This window comes from Eleutherodactylus coqui, chromosome 3, assembly GCF_035609145.1.
Source record: "Eleutherodactylus coqui strain aEleCoq1 chromosome 3, aEleCoq1.hap1, whole genome shotgun sequence".
In the NCBI taxonomy this organism is placed as follows: Eukaryota; Metazoa; Chordata; class Amphibia; order Anura; family Eleutherodactylidae; genus Eleutherodactylus; species Eleutherodactylus coqui.
Window position 1 is genome coordinate 203,384,214 of NC_089839.1, and position 19,122 is coordinate 203,403,335.

The following is a 19,122-nucleotide window of genomic DNA, read 5'->3' on the forward strand; positions in this document are numbered from 1 at the left end:
GCATGGCCAGGTCTGCATCTGGCGGAAATGGCATGAAGCTGTATCCCTTAGGTGCACCAATGCAGTTCATCAGGCCGGTGGCTGCAGTGTCACGGTGTGGGGAGCGTTTTCCTGGCTTAGGACTTTTGGTTATCGGACCACAATCCTTGAATGATGACGCTACAGGGACCTGTTAGCTGACCGTCTGCACCCATATCTTCAAAAAGATTTTTCCTGACCACAGTGCCATCTTTCAAAAGGACAGCACTCTGTGTCATCTATCTCGGATCACTTGGAGGAACGCAATAATGAATTCCCCACTCCGCCTTGTCCCCCCCCCAACCTCACCGGACTGTAACCCCATTGAACATGTTTGGGATCTGTTGGAAAGGGCTGTGAGATCTGCTCCCACTTACCCGCAAAATGTGTGCCAACTGACAGAGCTGCTGCTGTGGGCATGGGGCGAATGGAGGATGGAGGGTGTGCACCGCCTTGTGGAATCTGTTCCACGATGTATAATACCTGGGATCTCTCTAAAAGGTGAACCAACCCATAATTGAGTAGGTGTTCCTGATGTAGTGATCTTCAGTGTCTGTTCAGAGCTGAGACCTGCCGCAGGACTCTACATACACATGGAGTTGTGGTTGATTTCTTTCAGAAAATCTAATTTTCTAGTATCATGCGGTAAAATATACATGACGTCCAAAAGACTGACATTGACCTCATTGTATTGAGTTCACATGACTCTCATTCCAAATCCAAATGGAGCAGCGGAGAAATCCCGCCGTGGTGGGTGTCATCACCCACAGAATGCAACTAGTAGAATCCAGCCCTCAGTGAGGAGTATAAAACTATAGTGTTAATATATAACCGTACAAAACAGGACATCCTGTCCTCTTACGCGTTTCGAACCTTAGCGGTTCTTATCGCATAGGAAGCAAATATTCCATATTTACAGACATGCTGCTCGCATTCCATTGTGATAATCCCCTCACATTGATAATGGCATGACTCCGCCAGAGTTATCACAGCAGAGCAGGAAGTGATGGGGTATAATGAGATGACCGCACCACTGTCTTCACAGCAAAGCTGGAAAGCAGAGCAAGAAGTGTTGGTCTGTAATGGCGTGACCCCATCAGTCTTCACAGCAAAGCTGGAAACTAAGCAGGGCAGAAAGTGATGATCTATAATAGCATGACCCTGCCAGTCTTCACAGCAAAGCTGGAAAGCACAGCAAGGAGTATTAGTATATAATGGCGTGAGCCCGTCAGTCTTATCAGCAAAGCTGGAAACTGAGCAGAAAGTGATGGTCGATAATAGCATTACCCTGCCAGTCTTCACAGCAATGCTGGAAAGTGAGCAGGGGTGATGCTATATAATGGGATGACCCTGCCACAGTCTTTACAGCAGAGCAAGAGGTTTAGACTTTTGGGACGTTTTAATGTATTTTGATAGGAGAAAATGTGAAATTAAACTCCTGATCTGATTTCTCTTTTCACCGCCCTGTTCTTACCTTTATCCGGTGTCCTTGGGGGCGAATTGAGATAATTAAACTAATTAGCGGCTACATTTCATCCTGGGGTCATTCCTTCAGCGCCCAGAAAGGAGGGCAGAGGATGGGGGTTGGCCTCTTTTAATAGCTGCGTATGCGGCTCCTGTGTCCTCGTAACCCACTTCCCGCTGCCTGGGGACCTTCTGCTGCTTCACATCCTCTAATTAGTCCTGTAGTAGGTTGAAGACTCAGGAAAACTCTATAGAAAGCATCAGAAGAGACTGTAAGCCGGGCCGACCGAGCACTGTGAAGGCCAGAGCAGGGAGGGTCCTGGAAGTCCTTGTGCTCCAGCCATCCAGAACTCTTCTGATTGGTCGTCCAGGAGATTCTTGGTGGTGTGTGAGCGACAGACGTGCGGAGCCGAGGTCTACAATGCTCAAAATATATTTAATGAGATTGTTGATGTAGATCTGTACGTCTGCATCCCATAGAGGAAACTGTTAATATTTCTATTATTAATATTTGGTCGGCAAGAATAAGTTACTGCATACTGACTACTGCTCTCTGTTATCAGCCATTTCAGGCTGAAGAGAGGCTGATAAGTAACGAGAAGTGTAGAAATCTCCCAGCCATTACTTCTGTCCTATATCTCCAATGCTGAGAACCTCCTACATGTGACTGATATCAGCCGCTCCTCTTATAAGTACTGATATAAGTACGTACTTACTCCAGTACTGATATAAGCTCCAGATACATTTACACCATATATGGAACTGATTGGTTGGCCGTTCTCACAGATAGGTAAGGACACACTTTGTGGTAAGTCTATATACTTATATGGGCCAACTATCGATTGAAAAATCACTCAAACGAGCAGATTTGACCTATAATTGTCCTGTGTAAAGCAGGACCCGACATGTTACTGAACAAGGAATCGTTGATGGGTCGCTTTAAGCTCACTGAGACAAAGTAACTAGTAAGTGACTTCTTGCTTGGTGTAAACAGGCAGTCCTTAATCTATGAACGACTGCCTGTTTGCTGGCAGCTGAAAGATCCCCGGTGCGCTCCACCTCCCATCACTGAACGACTATTGCTCCTGTGTGATGGTCATCCCATATAAAAGTCCCCTTTAGAGCTGCTTGTTGAGGTTGTTTTATTACAAGGCGTCCATCTTTTTTAGGGTTCCAGAGTTTGTAAGAGAGAAGCGTTTTGGGAATTGGCTGAAGGAGGCTCGTGATTGGGCCATATCCAGGAACCGGTACTGGGGCACGCCGATACCGCTCTGGGTCAGCGAGGACTTCGAGGAGGTTGGTAATGATTCGTAACACACAGAGGAGTGAGGCTGTTCAGGAGGAATAACTGTCAGCAGAACAAGCATTCATGGTTATGGGGGAAGTTGGGGGGAACAGCTGTCAGATGAACGAACATTCATGTGTATAGGGAAAGTCTGAAGTAAAAGATGTCTGCTGAACAAGTGTTTGCGTTGATGGGGGAGTCGGGAGAAATGGCTGTTGGATGATTGTTAATGTGTGTGGGGACTGTATAGATACACTCACATATCATATGCTATAGATATCTACATATAATGTACACTATCCTACCAAAAGTAATTGGACACCTGAATAAGAATCAGTAGTATTCATTTCCATATGTTAACCCTTTCCAATCCAATGTCGGGCCTGTCCCGACATCATCGTTTTCCTCCACTGCTCCTATGTCGGGGCAGGCCCGACACTGCAGTGCAGGAGTGCATCTGTACCTGATCGTCAGACACATCGGGTGCAGATACACTCCTACACTGGTCCTCCTTGAGGACCCCCCGAGGAGAAGGCAGAAAGGGTTTTTAACCCTTTCTGCCTTCTCCTTTACACATTACATAGCGCTCAATTAGCGCTATGTAATTCACAGAGATTCCGTCTGGCGATCATGTGACCGCCGGGTGTCACCTGACCTCAGCTATCACATGATCGCCGAGCCAGGAGGCCGAAGGGAGAATGCGGAAGTATTACTTCCGCTTTCTGCCCGGCGATCATGTGACCGCCGGGTGCCACCTGACTTCAGCTGACACATGATTGCTGAGCCGGGAGGCTAAAGGAAGACTTCCGCATTCCCCCGATGGTGATGTGACCACCGGCACCCTACTGAACTCTGTCAGATCGGGGGGGGTGAAGGGAGAATTTATTTTTTCTCATCCATTCTCCCCAGCTCTAATTTATTTGGAGCTGCGGAGAATGAATGAGAAGAAAAAAATGGATTGGAAAGGGTTACTTAGTGGGGCTCCTTTGGCCCTAGTGACATTGAGTACTTTCCGTGGCATACTTTCTACTAATGTCTGATACCTTCAGTGGTATTTCTCTGCATTCATCCTGCAAACATCTGGTAAGATTTCTCAAAAAAGATGCATCCGCCCATTTACAGTCATGCAGGGAGCGTCATCATTGGACAGTTGAACAATAGAAGAACGTGCATGGAGTGACAAATCATACTGCTCCATCTTCATATCAGATTGAAGAACCCGAGTATGGAGGACTCCTGGGGAATGCCAACAGTTAGGTACGGCGGAGGTTCTGTTATGGTCTGGGAATGTTTTACGTGGCCCGGTCTCGGTCTGTTGGTTGTAGTGATAAGAACCATGAACACGGAGGTGTACCCTGACATCCTAGACAATAATGTGCTGCCGACAATGTGGCAATACTCTGGGAATGGTCAGCCATACTTCCAACAAGACAATGCGCCCTGTCACAAATACAAAGCTGTTTTATATTGCTTTGCGGATATGGATGTTCCATGACTGGATTGGAGTCCTGACCCGAACCCTACTGATCATCTATGAGATGAAACGGAAATCTTAACAACGTCCATCTTCTTTGTGAGAACTCTCCAGATGTTTGCAGGATAAATGAAGGGAAATAACAGCAGAAGTGTATCAGATGTTTGAAAGTATGCCACGCAGACTATCCAATGTCAGTATGGCCAAAGGAGCCCCACTAAGTAGTAGTATATGGAAATAAATACTACTTTTGATTCTTGCCCAAGAGTCTAATTAATTATAATTTTGGTAGGATATTGTGTAGATACACGTGTAAACATGAGATAACTATATATGACTATTCTCCGGATACATATATATTTGGGATACTTAACTGCTAACCTTCCCCATCCCCTTTCGCTCCTGAATCATACCACTGCTGCATGTCATCCATTGGTGTTCAGGGCCCCAGAGCCTCCATGTCATGCTTGTCTCCTCACAGGTGGTGTGTGTGGGGTCTGTGGCAGAGCTGGAAGAGCTGACCAGCTGTAAAATTACGGATCTGCACCGTGAAAGGTGAGCTCCATCCCATGAGATGTTCAGAAGTGTGTGCCGTGGTCTAGAAGTAACAGGAAATGGTTGTATCTCTTTAGTGTGGATCACTTGACTATCCCGTCTCGCTGTGGGAAGGGGGTCCTGCGCCGTGTCACTGAAGTGTTTGACTGCTGGTTTGAGAGCGGCAGCATGCCTTACGCCCAGGTGCACTACCCATTCCAGAACAGGAGGGAGTTCGAAGATGCATTTCCGGCTGATTTCATTGCTGAAGGCATCGATCAGACTCGAGGGTGGTGAGTAAGAGGCAGGATGGCTACCAAGTGTGCAGATGTACCATGCAAACATAACTGTTCTCTCTGCCGTGTCCTGCAGGTTCTACACCCTCCTTGTGCTTTCTACTGCTCTTTTTGGCCAACCACCGTTCAAGAACGTAATAGTCAACGGTCTCGTCCTGGCCAGGTACTTGCACCTCTGGATGCTGTTCTGTGGCTGAATGGGGTTTCTGTGTGGGGATCCTGTGTCTTAAGTGTTAGGTTAGAGGTGTCTGTGTAACCACGGTTATCGCCAGGCTTTTTGCGTTCATTGTGCTTGTTCCATTGTTACTGATATTGTATCTTGCACTTCTTTTGACTATGATATGTTTGTTTCTGTTCTGACAGTGATGGGCAAAAAATGAGTAAGAGTAAGAAGAATTACCCTGACCCCATGCACGTGGTTAATAGTTACGGAGCAGATGCCCTCAGGTAAGATGTGAAGCGCTCCTTTTACCTGTACGGTTTCAACTCCCCGATTGTTGAGCAGAAACTTCATAACTGTAAGAGCAGATTGTAAAAGGCTCCTCTAACAAGGGACATCAGAAGTAATGATACAGTGACCAGTTCCCCCCCACTGACCTTCATCATACCATGGGGTACATGTGTCTATAGCCGCTGACCATCTGTACCCCACTACTCCGTTTTGTTCCCTGTGGTCTCAGGGTGTGAAGTTGCAGATTTCTCAGTGTCAGTTTTTCTCCTATTGTATTTTTTATTCTGCCATTTCCTGGTAGGACCTCATTGATTATGTTTTGGACCCTCTCCGTTAAAGGGCAGTGTGTAAGGTCACGGAAAAGTCTGTACAGAGTGATGTCCTTAAAGTTATAAAATGAAGTGAATCCTTTTGGAAATATCTGGATTTCTGCATTGGTTGCTAATAAAATGCGGTCTGATTGTATCTAAGTCATAATTATCGACAAACACAATGTAACTAATACCGTAGCACACATGAAGCTGTACTGTTCATCACCTACAGTGCAGTGAGGAAAAGTAAGCAAACCATTGAATTTAATACCCCATGGATTTCCCCTCTAGCAGCAATCCCTTCCACTAACATTTCCTCCCCTGTAAATGTGCTTCAGTTCATCAGTATTTCTGGGATGCCTTGTGTGCACAGCCCTCTTCAGTTCATGCCACAGCATCTCCACAGGGTTAAGGTCCGGACTTCTGACTTGTTCATTCCAAAACTTTCTTCTTTCCACCATTCTTTAGTTGATTACTTGTGTACTTTGGGTCGTTCTCTTTTTACATCGCCCATCTCTTCAGCTTGAGGTCATAAATGGCTGCCCTTGCATACTTTTGTAAAATATTTTGATCCATTGTTCTCTCAGTGATCACAAGGTGTCCAGACCCTGAGCACAGCTGATCTAAACCATGATGTCTCCTTCAGCATAGACCCAAGCCATGATGCCCCTTCTGCCATGGTGTCCTTTCTACTATAACCCCCAAACCATGATGCCCCTTCAACCATAGCTCCAGACCAGGATGCCTACTCTGCAGTTGGCTGAGATTCTGATGTTGGTGTGCAGTGTTCTTCTTCTTCTTCTTCCTTCATTTTACTAAAACATTCTACTTTTGTCTCCTCTGTCCATGGAACATTTTCCAGAAGCATTGTGGAACATCCATGTGGCCTCAATAAACCAGAGACGGGCCGCAGTGTTTTTGGATAGCAGCGTTTCCTTCATGGTGTCCTCCTATGAACACCATTCTTGGTCAGCGGTTCTCTAAGAATGGACACATGAACAGAGGTTTCTGCAGTCTGTAGAGTCTTCTGTAGATCTTTTTGTGTTCCTCTTGGATTACTTCTCCCTTCTTTCAGGATTGCCCATTGTGCTCTTTGAGTGACATAACCAGATGCTCCTGGCGAAGGTACAACAGTCCCGAATGTTCTCCATCTGTAGATGTGCACCCAGGTTTTTAGCTTCTGTAGCCTTTTCCAGCCTCAAGGCAAAGCTGACACTAACCAATCCTTGAGGTCAGATTTGTCGGTAACCAGGGTTTGGGTGCCGTCATATGTAATTTTATGCAGTTTTTGAAGCCAAAATCAGACTTGGGACCATGAAAGGAGGTGAAGTATTAAGGAACAGCTACAACTTCTCTTCGTTTTTGAATCCACTCCTGGTTTTAGTTTCAAAATCTGCATTTAAAAAATCTGAACAACACCTGCATGTGTACAGATAGCCTTGAGGGCGCTATTACACAGCAACACTAATGCGCACAATGTAGAACTAATTGCTGGACCGCAATTGCAAGTTCAGCCTGGCAAGTTACCCGTCAAATGCCAGCAGTGCCCACTAGCACTGGTTTAATAGGACCTTTTAGGGTAAGAACACACAATCCAGTCAGGATACAGTTGACTGCATGTGCTTTTTGTCATCAAGTTGCTGCTGTTGTGCTGTGTTTAACGCATTTAAAGACTAGGTGTCTGATATATTGTACCAGTGAGCCTTATGATCGGTTACATGTGTTTCATATCAGATATGAGCTTCCTGCACAGAACGCATGAAGACGCAGGGAAAAACCTGCGGCCAAACCCATAATCCACAACCGAGCGCAGACTGTGCTCTACATCAGAATACGGGACTTGCTGTGGCTCGTGGAAAAAGCACAGCTGCATCCTGACCAGTCCATGCATCCTTACCGTTAGGGCACCATTAATGCCCTGATGTCACAGGCAGCTAATTGCCATTCTCCAGTCTGGCAATTAGCTGTAACCTGCTAGTGTTAATAGTGCTCTTAATGTACTTGTATTAAATGGGTAAACAACCCGTGAAAGCCGCACTTCCATCTCCTCTCCTTTTTAAGATGGTTGACCAGGGTTAGAAAACATGGCTTCTTTCTTTCAAACACAGAGCGACCCTTGTCCATGGATTATGTGGGGTATTACAACTCAGCTACCATGCGCTTCAATGGAGCTGAGCTGCCATACCACACACAACCTTATGAGCAAGGGTGGTGCTCTCTTTAAAAGAAAGCAGCCATGGTTTTCTAGCCGTGGACAAGCCCTTTAATTAAAACACCTTTGCTAATTAAGTCTTGGAGACGACACTAACACTGAGTGTGCTCCATAAGACATTACAACTGTATTAGGGCGCTATTACACAAACGCGGCTGAAACTTGCAATTTAGGGCTCATTTCTGGTCTGCACCCAGACTTGGCAGTTCAGCCCAGCAGTAAGTGCTGTTGACGGCCACTAGTGCTCGTGTAATAGCGCCATTGTTATTACTAGTTACGTTGTTTGTTTGTATGGAAGTCACAATTATAGACAATAAGACCATATTTTATTCGTTGGTGCAGAAATCCAGGGAATTCCGAAGGGTTCACTTACCTTTTCTTGTAACTAGGTAGCGGGGACCACTGTGCTCTTCTCTCCTCACTTCACAAAGAGGAAGATTACTTTTTCTCCCCGGGGTCCTTACAGCTACAGACAGAGCGGCTCTTCCCTTCATATTAGATTGTACTTATGTGCGTGTCAATGACTTTTTCAGGTTATATTTGATTAATTCTCCGGTTGTGAGAGCAGAGAACTTGCGCTTTAAAGAAGAAGGGGTTCGAGATATCCTTAAAGATGTTTTCTTACCTTGGTACAACGCATTCCGCTTTCTGATGCAGAATATTTATCGGCTGCACAAGGTATATTTAACATATTCATGTCAGTTTTGTCACCGCAACTTTAGTATAAAGCTGCTTACCTAATTGGAGTTCTGCGATTAGGGCCTCTGAAGCGACGGGCAGGAGTCCACCCTAAATTATGGGGTCCGGATAGGAGAAACGCTCAGTAATCTGAGGGGTCCCGGCAGAAGTCCTTACTAATGTAAGGCGCAGAACAGGAGAAACGCTCGGTTATGGGAGGGAGGTACGCTGGATAGAAGCCCTCAGTAATGTAGGGGATGGTCAAGACAGGAGAAGTGCTCAGTAATAGGGGGGGTCTGGACAGTAGAGGTGCTCAAAAGGAGAGGTGTTCAGTAATGGGGGGAGGGGGACAGGAAAGGTTCTCAGTAATTAGAAGGTAAGGTCTGGATAGGAGTGGTTCTTAGTAATGTGGTGGGGTCAGGAACGGAGAGGTTCTCAGTAATGGGAGTGGACAGGATGGGAGAAATTGTGGCTCGTGTAATAGGGTCAGAGCAGGTGAAAAGCTTGCTGTGGCAGTAGGCGGTGCTGTGACTCGTGTTGTGGGGTCGGGGCAAGAGAAGTTTTTGTTTGTGTAGTAGGGTAGTAGTTGGCACATCAATGGCATTGGTGTTGCCCTTGCTTGGCCTTTCTTTACAAAAATTTGTGGTGGTCATGAATGCCAGTATTTATTGGTTTCTTATTGGAACACTGCTCCAGTTTCTTATTTGGTCTCCTGTCTTTGTCTTCTTATCTTCTGTTATCTGGTAATCACTCCTGTGCTTTGTGTCCCCAGGAAGAGGGTATCCAGTTTTTGTATAATGAGAGCTTAGCAAAGCCAAGCAGCAATATCATGGACAATTGGATTCTGTCCTTCACGCAATCTCTAATCCATTTCTTCAAGGAGGAGATGACAGGTGCCTGAGGCAGGGGTTGGGAGTGTTTTGTGCATTTTCGCCTATGTGTGAAGTTTCATAATTTTTCTCCCCCTTTCAGCTTACAGACTTTACACTGTGGTCCCCAGACTTGTGCGGTTTGTTGATATATTGACCAACTGGTATGTGCGGATGAACCGCCGACGGTTAAAGGTAAGAATTGACTGCAGATGTCATCCTATATTCCTGCTGTGCTGTGTCCTCACCTTTTGATTCTTTTCCCTGTCCCAGGGTGAGGGCGGTACAGATGACTGTCTGATGGCTTTAGAGACTTTGTTCAGCGTCCTGTTCTCCATGTGCAGACTGATGGTAAGATGTCATTAGTGGATCTATGTGAATATTGGAACTGCATGTGATCAGCAAACCTCATGACTGAGTCCAAGACATACATTGACACGCCAAAAGTCATGAGACATGAACTAATATTGTGTAGGACCCCCTCTAGCCTAGCAAAGTGCAGCAACTTTATGCAGCATCAATTCCACAGGTGGACAGAAGACCTCTGGAAGGATGTTGTGCTGTCTGAATAGCCACGCAGAGCTCCCATCGCATTTGTAGGTGCAGGATCTCAGGTGCAACTGGACCTCTCCACCTCATCCCATAAATGCTAGATTAGGCTCAGTGAAACATGCAGGCCATGCCATTTATCGGAACTCTCTAGAACTGGTTTGAAGAACATTTTGGAGAACTTGAGCCATCATTGTAGGGGTACATTAAGCATAGCAAATGGTCACCCAGCAGTGAAACGTAGCAGGCATTGGGCAATGACGCATTTAGGCAGACTAGTGGTCCCAACCTATGCCATGAGCACACACCCCACACCAGTATAAAACCACAACCAGCCTGCACAGGACCTGATTTGACATCTGGTGTCCGAGGGGTCTACGCCACACATGAATCGTATCAACCTGAAACAATTGGTACCGTGACCCGTCGGACCATACCACATGTGGTCAGTGCTCTACTGTCCACTTGGCAACCTCACAAGCCCAGTTGAGGCGCTCTGTCCAGTGTCGTGTTATCAGAGGCACTGTGGTGGGTCTTCTGCTCCCATATTCCAAGGAAGCTGAAGAACGCTGCACTGACCTTTGGGATATATGTGTGGGGCTCCTGCACTGAATGTGATTATGCTGGAATCGCTTATCTGTTCGCACAGACAATTCTAGCCGGACATCACCGGTCGCAGTCATTAAGTGGGCGACCATTGCACTGTTCACTGTGAGCTGTAATGGCTTCTATGACACACTTCCAGTACACATGTGACACTGTAGATTGAGGAATGTTTAATGCTCGCACAGCTTCAGAAATCGAATGCCCTTACTGTCACGCTTTGTCTGAACTTCGATAATTCACGTCACCTTGTCATGAGCATACTGGTGAGTGTTCAGCCTCACTCATAGGAGAAGACCTCACAACTTTTACAGATGTGAGCATTCCCATGCCGTCACCTGAAATGGCGCCACTTCATCAATTGACATACTGCCATCTCAGGACTTTTGTTGTGTCTGAATATAGAGATGTGTGGATATCTTCCTGCTGTACATGGTCGGATATCTGGAGACCATGTCCCCTTGCAGATGAGACCTACTTGCTGGTGACCCCTGCCATGAATGATGCTTCTTTTATCTCCTCAGGCTCCGTTTACCCCATTCATAACAGAAATGATGTTTCAGAGACTGAAACTGCTGCTTGACCCAACGTCTGTCCAAGAGAAGGACTCGCAGAGCATCCATTACCTGATGCTTCCTCCTGTCCGGTAATCATAAGCAGATTATGGCAGCTAGTTCCCGATTTCTTGCCTTCTCTCTTTCCCTGTCCTTGTCTTCTCTCTTCAACCATGGTGACGTCACTCTGTGTCCTCGCCTGGTTGTGGGATCCTTGTAGTAGTTATGATCTCCAGTGATTGATTTATATTGTATTGTTTATGACTCAGGGAGAATCTGATCAATCAGAAGATTGAGAACGCTGTTTCACGAATGCAGTCCGTCATTGAGCTGGGCAGAGTGATTCGTGACCGGAAGACCTTGCCCATTAAGGTTGGTCCCTTACAATGCAATGTATAGTGTAGTGACTCTGACGCGTCTTATGTTTTGTTCTCTCTCCTTCAGTATCCATTGAAGGAAGTAGTTGTCATCCATCAGGAAGCGGAATCCCTTGCAGACATCAAATCCTTGGAGAAATATATCCTTGAGGTGAGGTTCAGAGGTCGATTGTTTCATCCACCTTTCTCCCATCTCAGAATGACTGGCAGGTCTCTTAGTAATGCGGATGCTATTGCGTATGGTATCTGGGCTCCTCCATATCGTAACATAAGAGATGTTTTTCATCTTGTCTGTTGCAGGAGTTGAATGTCAGGAAAGTAACGGTTTCTACTGATAAAAACAAGTACGGAATTCGTCTAAGAGCGGAGCCGGACCACATGGTGCTTGGGAAACGTCTGAAAGGGGCATTCAAGTCTGTCATGGCCGCCATTAAAGAATTGAAGAGCGAGCAGCTGGAAGAGTTTCAGAAAATGGGTGGGTCCTGGGAGATAAGTTGTTGTACAGCTTGGCTTTTGATATCTTTGCACCATTATCCAATCCTTTCGGGTCACCCATGAGAATCCTGGTGGTCTTCAGTTTTCTGCTATGCTTCTAAGGGTCACTTGGTGTGTTTTTGCAGGCTCTATAACTGTGGAAGGACATGAGTTGCATGAGGAGGATGTGCGACTGCTCTATACGTTTGATCAGTCTGCCGATGGCAATAGCACTCAGTTTGAGACTCACTCTGATGCACAGGTAAGTCTTACAAGTCAGTCGGACTTCTCTAACTCCTCTCGCACTCTCTGGTCACAACGTCCTTTACTTATCAGGTGGTGCTGTCTTTTCTACCTATCGCACACACAAAAACTAACAAGACATTAACACTCATCCATTTATAGACTCCCTACAGTCATCACTGTTCCCAATCTCTTCCATCTCCTTTTCCGATTTGGAACAAAACCCTCAAAAGTGCTCTGGACAAAGCAGCACCCCCACAGCTCGAGCCTCCCAACACAGACTATGGCAACCTTGGTACATGCCTCAAACACGTTTCCTTCAGCCACGGTTTAGGTTTGCCGAATGCCTGAGGAGAAAATCACAGATGTCATCAAGTGTCCTCCATTACAAGTTCATGCTCAGAAACTACTACTCTGCCCTTCACTGTCTAGACAAGACTATTTCACCTCCCATCCTTTCATTATCCAATAACCCAAAATGAATGATGCGTCTCACTCCTTCTTTAACCCTAAAGTGCATCTATGTTGGATCTCTGTGCTGAAGACCTGGCCACTTATATCAGAGCTAATATAACGTCTGTCAGGAAATAATTTTCCTCTCCCTGATTAGCTCAGGTCCCCTTTTGCTCCCGCGCCACTTCTGTGGTCCCCCTTTTCTCCCGTGGCACTTCTGTGGTCCCCCTTTTCTCCCGTGGCACTTCTGTGGTCCCCTTTTTCTCCCGTGGCACTTCTGGGGTCCCCCTTTCCTCCAGCGCCACGTCTGGGGTCCCCCTTTCCTCCAGCGCCACGTCTGGGGTCCCCCTTTGCCTCCAGCGCCACGTCTGGGGTCCCCCTTTGCCTCCAGCGCCACGTCTGGGGTCCCCCTTTGCCTCCAGCGCCACGTCTGGGGTCCCCCTTTGCCTCCAGCGCCACGTCTGGGGTCCCCCTTTGCCTCCAGCGCCACGTCTGGGGTCCCCCTTTGCCTCCAGCGCCACGTCTGGGGTCCCCCTTTGCCTCCCGCGCCACGTCTGGGGTCCCCCTTTGCCTCCCGCGCCACGTCTGGGGTCCCCCTTTGCCTCCCGCGCCACGTCTGGGGTCCCCCTTTGCCTCCCGCGCCACGTCTGGGGTCCCCCTTTGCCTCCCGCGCCACGTCTGGGGTCCCCCTTTGCCTCCCGCGCCACGTCTGGGGTCCCCCTTTGCCTCCCGCGCCACGTCTGGGGTCCCCCTTTGCCTCCCGCGCCACGTCTGGGGTCCCCCTTTGCCTCCCGCGCCACGTCTGGGGTCCCCCTTTGCCTCCCGCGCCACGTCTGGGGTCCCCCTTTGCCTCCCGTGCCACGTCTGGGGTCCCCCTTTGCCTCCCGCGCCACGTCTGGGGTCCCCCTTTTTCTCCCGCGCCACGTCTGTGGGTCCCCCCTTTTTCTCCCGCGTCACGTCTGGGGTCCCCCCTTTTTCTCCCGCGCCTCAGCTCCTCATTAATCTGAACCTCCCTCTCCCATCTCCAGGACTTCTCCCAAGCTGCACTAGTTCTCTGGAATTTACTATCAGAGACAATTGGGTTAATCATTAATATCTACAGTTTTAAGTGTGCCCTAAAACACATCTGTTCAGGAAGGCCTTTCATATTCCATAATCTAACTCTATTCTCTGTTTATCCCTCTTCTTCATTCTTCCTCAGAATCCTACCCCCTCATTCAGTATTCCCCCCCCCCCCACACACACAAACACCATTTTCCCTAATACACCCTATAGCTGTACACCCTATATCTGGGGCTATATAAAGTTTATTCGTATGACTGGGCAGAGGCTGACAGATGTGGTGGAGTGCTGGGGATAAATGAATATAGATAGCAGCTAAGTATCCATATGCATTCTTTCACAGGTGTTGGTTCTGCTTGACGTCACTCCAGACCAGGCCATGTTGGATGAAGGTGTCGCCAGAGAAGTTATTAATCGCATACAGAAGTTACGGAAAAAGGTGAGTGTCCCCTTCATAGTAGGAATGGAGCCTGTATGTATATAGCGGCCTCGTTCTGATGAGCATCAGGTGCCGAGTGTCTAATTGCTTCCATTGAAGCTGAATGTAATTGCATCAGGTAATTGCTCTTCTTGCCACTTAAATGAATGATCACCTTCATAAATTCTTGGAGTCTGCTGTAATTTGCTCATTTCAGCCCAGGTTTGACGTCTGCTTATCCAGGATACAGGCTGTATGATGAGGGTGACACTCATGTCAACACAACACTAAGGGAAAGTGGGGAGGGCATGTGAGAGGTGAGGGGTCTTCACAGCTGGATATCGGGCCAGGATGCGAGTCTTGGAGATCTTCATTGTGTGATCTACACGAACAGGTGCAGGATCTTGGGTGTGAATGGACCTCTCAACCACATCCCATAAATGCTCGATTGCGCTCATATCAGGCGTATTTCCCATCTGTCTGGCGGCCGCTATCAGAACTAGTTCCAACTCCAATAATTCATATCGCCTTGCCATGAGAATGCTGGCCAGTGTTCAAGCTCACTCACAAGAGAACACCTCACAACTTACACGGGTGAGGGCATTCCCAAGCATCACCTGAGGTAGTGCCACTTCATCACCAATTAACATGCCACTATCCCAGGATGTTTGGCATGTCAGTGTTTGTCTCTACAGTCCGTAATACTTCTTCACTAATCGGCGCTTGACAGCGATGTGTCCGGAAGATGGCTCTCTAATGATGGCTGCATGTCCTGTTTGGGGCAGTGTGACCTTTTCCCTTGTGCTTAAGCTGATGATCCTGAGTATCCAGGTAATTTACAGATTTTCTCTTCCTCATTCCGCAGGGAAATTTGGTTCCGACTGATGAGATAACTGTGCACTACCAGGTGGAACCGCAGGAAGGTTACCTGTACTCTGTCATCCAGGGGCACACAGACTTCATTTTGGCTACAGTCAAGTCTCCTCTTGTCCCACATGCAGCGCCCCCATCATCCAACGTCATAATAAAGGAGAAGACGCAGGTGAGTAGAAGCAGTGTCCTGCCTGGCAGCTCTGTAAGTTTGAAGACATTAATACTGATTTTTTTTTTTTTTTCTTTTTTTGTGTGCTTTAGCTTAAAGGTTCGGATCTGGAGATCACGCTGGTCAGAGGTTCCTCCCCGGCCATGGATGGTCCTTCCTGTGCATACGTCAAGCTGCATATAGCTGCTAATGGCACAGAACAAAGTAAGACTGGACACCATAATCTGTACATCTTTCCTCATTCCGTAGCTCTCGGGACTACAACTCCCAGTGTAGCCTGCCACTACAGACTGCTACTGTGCCGGATGCTGATCTAACAGCAGACAACATCCAGATGTGTTTGACTCTTCCTTGATAAATATGCCCTTGTAAATGAAGACATGGCGGTGCATCAGGAGGGTCAGGATGGATGTCTCCTGCTCGCTTGTTGTGATCTCTGCTCTTGTGCTGGTCAGGGTTACACTTGATAAAGCCGTTCTGTGGTATATCGGCCATGTTGGTTGTTGTCATTACTGATATGAAGTGGAAGTGACTTCACCTCCAGGACATGGTGACCGGCTCTATAGCCACCATTTGTCACCTTCACTTGATTTACTCTTTTATAGGTGGCTTCCTGCTGCTGGAGAACCCCAAAGGAGCTGCCATTTCCAGCTTATCTGAACTAAAAGCCGCTGTGTCCAGTATATTTCAGCTGAAGATCCCGCGGCTTTCAGTCTATGACGACAAAAAAGGTATAGTGAGATGCGTCGTCCCCTCCTGCGTCAGTCATCTGATGCTCCGTAATCATCCGCTCTTATCTTCTCCTGTAGAACTGCACAGTGATGCCGACCTCCTGAGTTTAAATGGAAAGCTCCTGCATGTCACCTCTGAAGCTGTTCCGGTTGTGCCAAGTAATGGAGGCCAGCTAGATTGCCAGTATGTCAACCTGAGACTTCTGAGCACAGAAGCACAAGGTATGTGAGCGTTACCCAGCGCCATTTCTTGGGGTGCAGTGCAGGGACTCACTGCATTTCTGTTACCAGGAACACTTTTGCTGCAAAACCCCGTTGGTCAAAATGCGTTGAGCTCTCAGGGCCTGTACCATGAAGTGGCCAGAGTGTTCGGACTGCGGAGCCGGCGATTCCGCTTGTATCTTGATGCTGCAATGAGTGGAGGTAAGAGACTTTACCCAATGTGCTGCTGAGGGGGTACTGAGCTTATCTGGCTGACCCGGTGTTACCAGTTTATAGAGGGGACAGGTGCGACAGAAACACACACAAAAATATAGCGAAAATATACAGATTCCATTAAAATGAAACTCCGTACAAAATCTATAGGTTCAGAATTTAGCTGGACACATAAGCTCCATGTCTGTTACCTGGATACTGCCATTCCCCCAAATCCTCTCATTGTCCTCTGCTGAAGCCTGACTGGCACTGCAGCTCACATGGGGGAATTCATAAACGAGTTTACGCCACAATTGTGGTCTTGAAGTCATACATTTTTGCGCAGGTAAATAACATGATGGCCAATAACAGAGCAGTGCATAGTGTAGTTAAAAAATTGTGGCGGCCATTATGGCTGCCCAAAAAACTGCACCAGAATTGGCAGAATGGAGGGAAGGCCATGAAGATCATCTACTGGTGGTTTGCCTCCTACACCCTACAGTTTGGGACAGAATTTTGTCCTGAAACCAGAGGGTCACTGTAAAAGGTTAATCAGCTGGAGTTGGAGCTTTCCAATCCCGGCCATTAGAGCTGGAACCTGGCTGTCATTAGACACCCCTATCTCGCTCCTGCTTGCGTAGAACACCTTTGCCGGGCCAAACCTGCCACACCATAAAAAGGCATGTGGGCTGGTTTAGACACTGTTGGTGATTGCCGTAAAGACGTATGGGTAGGCACTAATGAGTTAATGTCATCTGAGTCTAATTGGTCAGTCTTCCGTAATAACTTATTTGTCATTGTTCTTCCATCGCTGTGTGTTTCCTAATAACATAATTGATCTGTTGGTCTTCTCTGCACAGAGGTGACCTGCGGCGCAGCACTGCCCGACCTCCATACAAAGACACTGTATGTTCATGTGCTCCCTACAACGGCTGAGTGTTAGCAGAGCAGCGTCTGACCCAAAGCATCCCACCGCTTCTCTATTTATTACCGGACCGACTGCTGTTCAGAAAAGGCGAGGAAATAAAATGCTACTTTTGAGCTTCCTGTGTTGTGTTTTTCTTCAGATAAACTGGGAGTAAAAAAAAGTGCCCCCATGTAAAGTACTGATTGTGTAATTTAATCTTCAGAGATTGAGGGGATGAAACTGAGCAAAAGAAAACCGACTTTATAAGAATTTTTTCTTTTTTATTACAACGCGTCTCGCATCCCGCACACCATCTCCCTGGGATTTACATCTGGCTGTGACATTCAGGAAGCCCCATTTTTTTTTCCTTAAGCCATACCTTGGTACAGTAATTGGGATGATGAGGGTTATTGTCATATCGTAAGCCCTTCTTTCTGCTGAGTATCAGTCTTTTGACAGAAGGTCTCACATCTCCTTCAGCCATGTCTATATAGTATGTTCTATGAAGGAGTTGCCTATACCAGAGCTTCTCCACCATTGTGCTTTATCAGCTGCTTCTAGTGACATGCACTCTGTGGTTACATGTTTTGCAACTGTGGTCATATAACTCTCCCACCACCATGCTTTATACTGCATGTATTGGACAGTTCTGGTGATAGGCTGTTTGTGGTTGTCTTTTGTCCTGTGGATACTTATGCCTTTGCCTTGTCTCGCCAGAGTACACTGTTCCAGCAGTTCGAATGTATCCATGGGATTATGGGTAAATTTTAGTACTTTCCTCCCAGACAGTAGTGGTCTCCTCCTGACATCCCCGATGTAGCTGTGTGACCCCTTTTAATGGTTGTTTCCTACACTTTGATCTCAGTAGTGGTTTGGCTTCTTTATATATCCTGGGATTAACTTCAGGGCTACTTAGATGTATCTGCCAGCATCTTGTGTTCTCCAGTTGATCTTCCTGGACAGTGGTGGTCTCCTCCTTACTCCCCATGTAGATGTCATGTGTGTGCCTCTAATGGCCACATCCTATACTGCGACCTCCGTAGTGTTGAGGCTTCCAGTAGGTCCTGGGATGACCTTCTAGAAGAAATCTCTAAGAAACCAGCATATTGTGTTCTACAGCTGATCTTCACGGATGGTAGTGTTCTCCTCTTGACAGCCCCCACCCCATCTACATGTCATGAGTGCCCCTCTAATGGTCGCCTTTTGCACTGTCACCTCAGTAGTGATGAGACTTCTTGTAGGTTCTGTTTGAAGTTCTCGATTCACAGAGATGTCTTCCAGTATCTTCTCAACACAGAGCAAATCGGTATAAGACACTTCTTCAAGATTCTCGCTACCCAGGTTCTCATCATTACACATGATCTGCTCTACTGCAATCTTATGTCTGCAGTAAATGTAGGGGGCACTTTGTCCACAGTAGGAAATGGCACAGCTTTGACTGTTTTCGTTAGTTATTACAGTAAAGGTCACATCTGATCTTGACTCACACAGAATGATATACGTCCATATATGATTAAAAAGAAAGTCTTTGCAGAAAACTTGCACAACATTGGTTGGATGAGTGTCCCCCTGACCTAGCAGAACGTAAAAAAAAAAACCCACTCAAATTCTTATTTGGGAGAAAAGAAGACATTACAGAAATATTACGGTATATGGTTCAAGTGGCTGCATACCTTCGGTCTCCTTGAAAATGACCTACTTGG

At 47.0% G+C, this 19,122-nt stretch overlaps 1 protein-coding gene across 1 annotated transcript in view; it reads left to right on the forward strand.

Moving 5' to 3' along the window:
- The window catches only part of IARS1 (isoleucyl-tRNA synthetase 1), a 53,567-nt gene extending 36,014 nt beyond the window's left edge, over positions 1–17,553 (forward strand). The window contains exons 14-34 of the mRNA XM_066596821.1: positions 2,652–2,778; positions 4,723–4,796; positions 4,874–5,068; positions 5,148–5,234; positions 5,435–5,518; positions 8,579–8,723; positions 9,496–9,616; positions 9,696–9,787; positions 9,866–9,943; positions 11,269–11,390; positions 11,568–11,670; positions 11,743–11,826; positions 11,976–12,150; positions 12,296–12,411; positions 14,251–14,346; positions 15,191–15,367; positions 15,460–15,571; positions 15,973–16,098; positions 16,177–16,320; positions 16,390–16,521; positions 17,373–17,553. Of these exons, the coding sequence (XP_066452918.1) occupies positions 2,652–2,778; positions 4,723–4,796; positions 4,874–5,068; positions 5,148–5,234; positions 5,435–5,518; positions 8,579–8,723; positions 9,496–9,616; positions 9,696–9,787; positions 9,866–9,943; positions 11,269–11,390; positions 11,568–11,670; positions 11,743–11,826; positions 11,976–12,150; positions 12,296–12,411; positions 14,251–14,346; positions 15,191–15,367; positions 15,460–15,571; positions 15,973–16,098; positions 16,177–16,320; positions 16,390–16,521; positions 17,373–17,455 (2,473 nt within the window). The 3' untranslated portion in view covers positions 17,456–17,553. The remainder of the gene's footprint in view (positions 1–2,651; positions 2,779–4,722; positions 4,797–4,873; positions 5,069–5,147; positions 5,235–5,434; positions 5,519–8,578; positions 8,724–9,495; positions 9,617–9,695; positions 9,788–9,865; positions 9,944–11,268; positions 11,391–11,567; positions 11,671–11,742; positions 11,827–11,975; positions 12,151–12,295; positions 12,412–14,250; positions 14,347–15,190; positions 15,368–15,459; positions 15,572–15,972; positions 16,099–16,176; positions 16,321–16,389; positions 16,522–17,372) is intronic.
- Positions 17,554–19,122: the final 1,569 nt, after the last annotated feature.